The sequence below is a fragment of the Colobus angolensis genome, unplaced genomic scaffold (assembly GCF_000951035.1).
Source record: "Colobus angolensis palliatus isolate OR3802 unplaced genomic scaffold, Cang.pa_1.0 Scaffold310, whole genome shotgun sequence".
Taxonomy (NCBI): domain Eukaryota; kingdom Metazoa; phylum Chordata; class Mammalia; order Primates; family Cercopithecidae; genus Colobus; species Colobus angolensis.
The window spans coordinates 3,060,761-3,068,464 of record NW_012116378.1 but is presented as its reverse complement, the minus strand read 5'-3'; the positions used below and the strand labels follow the sequence as shown (position 1 = coordinate 3,068,464).

At 44.2% G+C, this 7,704-nt stretch overlaps 1 protein-coding gene across 1 annotated transcript in view; it reads left to right on the top strand.

Moving 5' to 3' along the window:
- Positions 1–7,704, top strand: part of WWC3 (WWC family member 3) — a 79,582-nt gene that overhangs the window by 3,403 nt on the left and 68,475 nt on the right. Inside the window, exon 2 of the mRNA XM_011950902.1 lies at positions 1,146–1,349. Coding sequence (XP_011806292.1) covers positions 1,146–1,349 — 204 coding nt within the window. The remainder of the gene's footprint in view (positions 1–1,145; positions 1,350–7,704) is intronic.

Sequence of the window (7,704 nt, the reverse complement as noted above, 5' to 3'; positions counted from 1 at the left end):
TGGTCTCGATCTCCTGACCTCGTGATCCGCCCATCTTGGCCTCCCAAAGTGCTAGGATTACAGGCTTGAGCCACCGCGCCCAGCCGACTTTGTGCTCTCAAAGAGATTTCTGTGTGAAAGCATTGCATCCCAGTTAGAGGGGTCACTTTGGAGAGTGCTCTGAGGATGGGTTTTGGTGGGATGAGACCAGAAGGTCCCGAGAGTCTGACTGAAGTAAGGAGAGACAGAGACAAGGGCGTGTCACCAATGATTATCATATCCAGGGGCAGGGACCTCCAGTTCTTCATAACCCACTGAATGTTTCAGGAGGAAGAGGAGTGGGATTCTTTGAGGATGAGTCCCAGGTTGTACCCCCGGGCTGCCTCCGCAGTTAGATCCAGATGATGCGGCTCCCCGCGAGGTGAAGACAGGAGAAGAAGGCGTGTGCTGTGTGGTGTTTGGTTTGGTTTTGCTCTTGATGGGGAAAGGTGGTGTGGAGAATGAGGGCTGCTTTGGATGAATGACTGGGAATGACTTTGGGTCCATCCATGTGGAGGTGCATCCAGGAGGCAGGTGGGAATGAAAGGTTGGAGCTGGGGAGAGAGGCTGGAGCTGGAGTTAGGCACAGGCCCTTGAAGAGCTGGACAGGGAGGAAGCAGGAGTGAACATGAGGGAAGCTGTGGTGGGATGAGACAAGGAAGTCAGCGAGGAATGGGAAAAGACTACACAGTCTGGTCTGGGAAATGAAAGAAGGGGGCCAGTCAGGCCCGGGACACAGAAGAGTTTCCATCATCTCACGCAGAAGGAGTCAATGAGGAGAAGGTCATAAATAGCAATTAGTGTCACAGTTCTGAGCTCACGTGGGTTCATCTCCTCCCATGCTTATTTAAAGTGTGGTCTTTGTTGGTGAAAACGTCGTCTTGTATTGTCTTCCCTCCTCCAATGGACTGTTTCATATCTGTAGAGTTTCCTTCTCATCTGGACTGTGGATATAAAAATAGAAAGTGTTCCACACTGTGGAAAGGTTCGTGATATAAAATCTTCCATAATATGCATCCTGGTAATGAATTAATTTTCACACTGACGAGCGACATCACTGCATGACTGTTGGTCAACCTAAGGATTTTACTTTTAAGTCACTTATGTTTTTACCTTTTAAATTTCAGAACTTACCCAGATTGAGGATCCAAGAGAACAGTGGAGGCGAGAGCAAGAGCGCATGTTGAAGGAATATTTAATTGTAGCCCAGGAGGCTCTCAATGCCAAGAAAGAAATCTACCAGATTAAGCAGCAGCGGTTTGAGCTGGCCCAGGAGGAGTACCAGCAGCTGCACAAAATGTGTGAGGATGACAGCCGCTCACACGCCAGCTGTGAGTTGACTTATCTCCTGTTAAAAGCCATTGTGACTTTAAAAGCCATCTCTCTGCTAGGTTACCTGCAAACACTGAACCTTCCTTGGGCAAGATAGCTTCGTGAAGGTTCTAATCACATACTGTTAGGTCATCAGTATTCGGCACTGAAGTCAGATGGGCACCCGGTAGCCACTCCTGTAGCAAGGTTTATCAAATGCTTACTTTGTGCCCAGTCAGTGGGTTATGGTTGGTGGTGACTAAGAAAGGAAAGGTCTCTGCCCTTGAGCTCACATTCAGGTGGGGAAGGTAAAAAATAAACAAGAAAACAAAATTTTGGGTAGGGATGTATACCAGCCTCCTGTCTCTTGCATGTCAGTTTTGAAGAGGGCTTCCCTCAGAGATCTCTGCAGTTAACACTGCTTGTCTGGGATGATCTCTTGGGAAATCCACACAGTGGTTTCATTCATTCTGAGTGGGAAGACTCAGGAGACCTCAGCCATGTCAAGCTCCCTGTCTCCTTGTAGAGTCCTCTGTTGGGCTCTAGGCTTTAGTAGGCAGTACAGGGAAGGAGGAGGAACACCATAGAACCCAGAGAATCGGGGCACTCTCCTTCTGCCCCTCAGGTAAGATAACCATGTCCTGCTTGCTGTTCTCTAAAGGGACCTCTCTTTAGTTTTGAAGGCTGCCAGAGTGGGGGGTCCATTTCATTAGTACTCAGCAAGTGCTCAGTTTTGAAGAAACCAGGTCCACTCTCAGAACCCAAAGCATTTTGCTGTGGACACAGTCACCACATGAACCAGTTCCTTCCCAGCAGACTGTCACCCTCAACAGACCCCAACAGATGTGCATGACTGTGACTGGCCTGGGCACTCGTGAGCTTGGAAAGAATGGATGAAAGTTCGTACCACTGGGTTGAATTTTATAAAAACCTACCTGTCTGTTTGATACTTGGGGCCTTTCCTGTGATATTAGTGCCATGTTGCCATGGCAGATGTTAAAGACACAGCCATAGCTTTATTTGTATTGCAAGTCAGAATGGAGGTAAGGCCAAGGGGCCACACATTTAGTGCTCTGTTTTATTGCAGCAACTGTTGACGGGGCAGAAGCCTTAGAAGCTGTGGCTGGGTAGGGGTACTCCCTCTACAATAGGAATTGAAGATATTTCTGTTACTGTGTATCTTGAGGGGAACAGGGAACTCAGTTTTACTGATGTATTACTTCCAAGCCATCTTATCTCCATCTCTGCAGATATTGGCACATACCTGGTTGTTGTTTTTTTTTTTTTTTTTGGCTTTGTTTTGTTTTTAACTTTCCATCAGAATGTGATAGGTTAGCTATGTGTGGAGTTTTAGAGGCTGGTTTCTTATCTTCACAGTTATCTTTTCTTAGAATGTCTTTCTCTGATTTTGGTATGAGGGTAATACTGGCCTCATAGAATGAATTGGGGAATGTTCCTTCCTCTTCTGTTTGCTGAAAGAGTTTGTGTAGGCTTAGTATTAGTGTTTTCTTAAGTATTTCATAGAATTCACCAAAAGAGCCACCCGGACCTGGAGTTCTTTGTGGAATGTTTTTAACTACAAATCCAATACTTTTAATAGAGAGGTATCCGGATTTTTTGTTTCTTCTTGAATCAGTTTTGGCATTTGTGTGTTTCAGAGAATTGTCTATTTCATCTAATTTAAAAGTCAGCAAACTTTTCTATAAAGGGTCAGATAGTAAATATTTTAAACTTTGTGGACCATGTGATCTCAGTGGCAACTATTCTACCCTGTGGTTATATTGCAAAAGCATTCAGAGGCAACGTGTAGACAGATGTGCCTGGCCGTGGTCCAGTAGAAGTATCAAAACAGGTAGCAACCTAGAGTTGGCCCACAGGGAGTTTGCTGTGCAGTGATCTAAGCTGTCAAGTCTATGAAGTTGTTTGTAGAATTCCCTTATTAGCCTTTCAATGTCTGTAGGCTTTGAAGTGATGTCCTCTCTTTAATTGCTGATATTAATAATTCGTGTCTCAATCAATATGGCTAAACTTTTATTGATTTTTATCTATCTTTACAATACACTGGTGTTTGCCCCGTTCTCCCATTTCTTGTCTGTTTCTATCTTACTGGTTTTTCTTTATTATTTCTTTCCTTCTACTTAATTTGGCTTTAATTTGTTCTTCCTTTTCTAGCTTCCTAAAGTGGAAATTTAGATCACTGATTTTAGATCTTTCTTACTTCCACACATAGCCATTAAAGGTAAGGATTCTCCTCTAAGTACTACTTTAACTGCATCTCATAAATTTTGATATGCTGTATTTTCTTTCAGTTCAGAATAATTTCTCCTTTTTTTTTTTTTTTTTTGGTGGTTTTTGACCCGTGGGTTGTTTAGAAGTAAGTCAGTAGGACTTTTTAAAGATGTCATGTTGTTGTTTATTTCTAACTTAGTTCCACTGTGGTCAGAGACTAACATTTCAGTCTTTTGAAATCTATTAAGATGACTTTTATGGCCTAGAATACTGTTTGTTTGTTTATTTTTTAGATGGAATCTTGCTCTGTCACCCAGACTGGAGTGCAGTGGCACGATCTTGGCTCACTGACTCACTGCAACCTCCACCTCCCGGGTTCAAGCGATTCTCCTGCCTAAGCCTCCTGAGTAGTTGGGACTACAGGTGTCCACCGCCATGCCCAGATAATTTTTGCATTTTTAGTAGACACAGGATTTTGCCATGTTGGCCAGGCTGGTGTGGAACTCCTGACCTCAGGTGATCCACCTGCCTCGGCCTCCCAAAGTGCTGGGATTACAGGTGTGAGCCACCGTGCCCGGCCAGTCTTTTTGATGATGCAGAAGCCCATGGGCTTGGTGCCTTGATGTCTCCTTAGCTGAAGCAATGGCCTATAACTGGTTCTGAGATCATATGGTTAGCAATTCTAAACATTTCAGAAAGTTACTTGGTAGAAGTTAGGTTGAATGGTATAAAATTGCTGTTTTTGTATCTAAAAAAGGGCTGAATGTTGGCTATTCTTATAATCCAACCTAATAGTGTGTTTCTTTCCAGCAGTCTTTGGGTACCTTATCTTTTACATGCTTGCATTTGGTTAGGTCTCCAAAGAGGCTCTCACATCACTCTTTCAAAGAATGGAATGGAAGAAGTACATATCAGAAAAACTTGGCAGGATGTTTCTTGCCAGTGATTGAAAAGAAAAATTGAGGCCAGGTACAGTGGCTTACGCCTGTAATCCCAACACTTTGGGAGGCCGAGGCAGGACGATCACTTGAGACCGGGAATTCAAAACCAGCCTGGGCAACTTAGCAGGACCCTGTCTCTATTTAAAAAGAAAGAAAGAAAAATTGAGTCTAGAGAAAGTGTGTATTATGTACTGGCTACTAACAGTGCAGTCAGAACGTCAGCTGCAGTGACTGTGGGGACGCTGAACTGGATGCCCTCAATGATGCAGACATTAGAACATCCCGTCTGATTCCACACCCACTCCGGGGGGCAGTGAGCGAGGAATCCCAATGCAGTGCCAAGCTGTAGGTTTCAAGTATTCAGTACTTCAGCATCCTGAGGAGCTGAGGATCCTACAGGATCAGTTTTTGTATTTCCATGGGCTTTTCACTTCTTTGATGTTTGGGCAAATAGGGAATTCTACTCAATTACGTTTCTTTTTGTGCCCTATGGGGTTTTATTAATGCCCGTTAAAAAGATACACTCAAGAGGCCCTTTTTGAAGTGGTATCTGTTCCTTCAGTAGAGGAAGCTGATGACTCTGTTGTTGACTTGAGGTTCTAAGGTGCTCACCAGATTCCATTTCCTGACCTGCTGGATGTCTCCGTGTGGATATGATCTCTTCCTCTATGTGTGTAGGTTGCCTTCGAGGCCAAAAGTGGGCCTGCCTGTTTTTGTGAAAGAGCTGGAGATGCCAGTGGATCTTCCTGGGGCCTATCAGCTCATCAGGGAAAAAACCAACTCTGAATGGAATCTAGGAGTTGATCCAAGTGTTTTATTAACTTGCTGCTGTCCCTAGGGCTTCCACCAAGCTCTCTCAATCTGCCGTTTAACCTGAACTACAAGGTACAGCAAGGAAAACCCTGCTAGAATGGACTCAGATGAATTCTTTCTGGCTACAGGATAGAGTCCAATGCAGTGATCCTGTTGGCTTGACCATGATCTAACAGATGGCTTCTACAGCCATGCCAGAGGGCCTGGGCCCATGTTGGGAGCTGCTGGTGGCAGTTTCCATAGCACAAGTTGGCTGTGTAGCCACACGGGTCTCACTGCCCATATCTCCCTCAGTGCTAGTCATCTAAAGCAGGAGGCGTTTCCTTTTTCTGATACTGTGAACAGAATAACATCTGGACTTAATTCCCAGTTCTTCCTTCATGGGTAATGACTTGAAGTGAAAGGAACCAATATCCAATGAGCTGGTGTTTTCTATGCATTGTTATGATCACAGTGTTGTCAAGCACGTGCTGTTTTCTTTATTTAAAGTTCACATGAGAAACTGAGTATCAGGTAGGCTAAATTATTTCTTCAGGATTACATACCCAGTAGATGGTAGAAGTTGGATTTAAGCCCAGATCTGTTTGTGTTGGTGGCCTTCAGTGCTCTGTACAGTTTCCTAGACATGGAAGAGGCCATTCAGAACAGCTGATGGTGTTTGTGGAACCCCTCCCCCATCCAACTTTCAGGTTATCTGAAAATAAAGACTAGTTATAAATTGACAAGTCATCTGGAAATTTTGCAGCAATAAAGGGGGCAAGTGGAAGACAGAGCACTTTCTAGATCTTGACTTTTCCATGGCCCATGGAAGATCACTAAATTGTTCATTTATTTTTCAACAGCTGTTAGCACCTGCTGTTGATATATACTAAATGGCAGGAACATGTTTTTCCTGTTGTTTGTTTGTTTGTTTTGTTTTTTGAGATGGAGTCTCGCTCTGTCGCCAGGTTGGAGTGCAGTGGCGCGATCTTGGCTCACTGCAGCCTCTGCCTCCCGGGTTCAAGTGATTCTCCTGCCTCAGCTTCCTGAGCAGCTGGGACTACAGGCGCACGCCACCACGCCCAGCTAATTTTTGTATTTTTAGTAGAGACAGTGTTTCACCATGTTGGCCAGGATGATCTCTATCTCTTGACCTCGTGATCTGCCTGCCTCGGCCTCCCAAGGTGCTGGGATTACAGGTGTGAGCCACCGTGCCCAGCTGGGAACACGTTTTATTCCTAATGGTTGCTTGTTGGTAAAGATGAGGCAGTAATGTGTGAACAGAGGAATTAACTGGAACAGCCGTTTCTAATGTGGGAGCAGAAGGTAGGGAGAAGTGCATCTCACCTATACCCTTCACACATTTCCCTCGAGCTATGGAAACCACCAGAAGAAAACTTCGTTCATTGGAGAGGAACGATTTTGTGTCAATATTGGGCTCTCTGGTATCTAAGAACATCCATGCCTTGACCTGAAAGCAAATTCAGATACTTGGCTGAATACTTCGCACACTTGTCTCCATGAGAGTAGGAACCCAACCCTGCTTGATTTCAATGAGCTTCTGAGCTAGCTGCCTGGTAGTGCCCAGGCCTCATTTATGCTTTGTAGAACACTGGGGTGAAACTGCTCAACAATGGGCTCATTCTCTCTGAGACACACCTGCTACTTTTTCTACAGCTCCATTTTGTAGAGTTTTCTTCTACTTTCTTTATTGCAACATGTTCTTCTATTTGTCTGCCTTTTAACACTGAATACGTTCATTATCTCAGACACATTTTTTCCTGGAGTTACTCCTTTATTCTTCCTGAGAAACTCTAGCCCCAGGTACATTCAGATGAACTATATATGACCATTTGTAGGATCTTTTGGAAGAAATTCTTGCATGGGGTACGATGATAGTCTAAACCTCAGGTCTGCAAACTATATCAGGCCTGTGGGCTGGATCCTATCCACTGTGGGTGTTTGTAAATAAAGTTTTATTGGAACACAGCCATGTTCATTTACTAACCTATTGTCTATAGCAGTTACAATGGCAGAAGAGTATTTGAGACAGACTGTATGGCCCACAAAGCCAAAAATATTACTGTCTGGCCCATTAGAGAAAAAGTTTGCCAATCCCTGGTCTATACCCATAGTTCTCAGACCTGGCTGCAAGCTAGAATCTTTAAAAACTTGCTGCTTGGACCTCACCCCAAGAGATTTTGATAGAACTGGCCTTGGGTGGGACCAGGCTTTTTTTTTTTTTTTTTTTTTTTTTTTTTTTTTTTTTTTTTTGAGGCGGAGTCTCGCTCTGTCGCCCGGACTGGAGTGCAGTGGCCCCAAAAATATTACTGTCTGGCCCATTAGAGAAAAAGTTTGCCAATCCCTGGTCTATACCCATAGTTCTCAGACCTGGCTGCAAGCTAGAATCTTT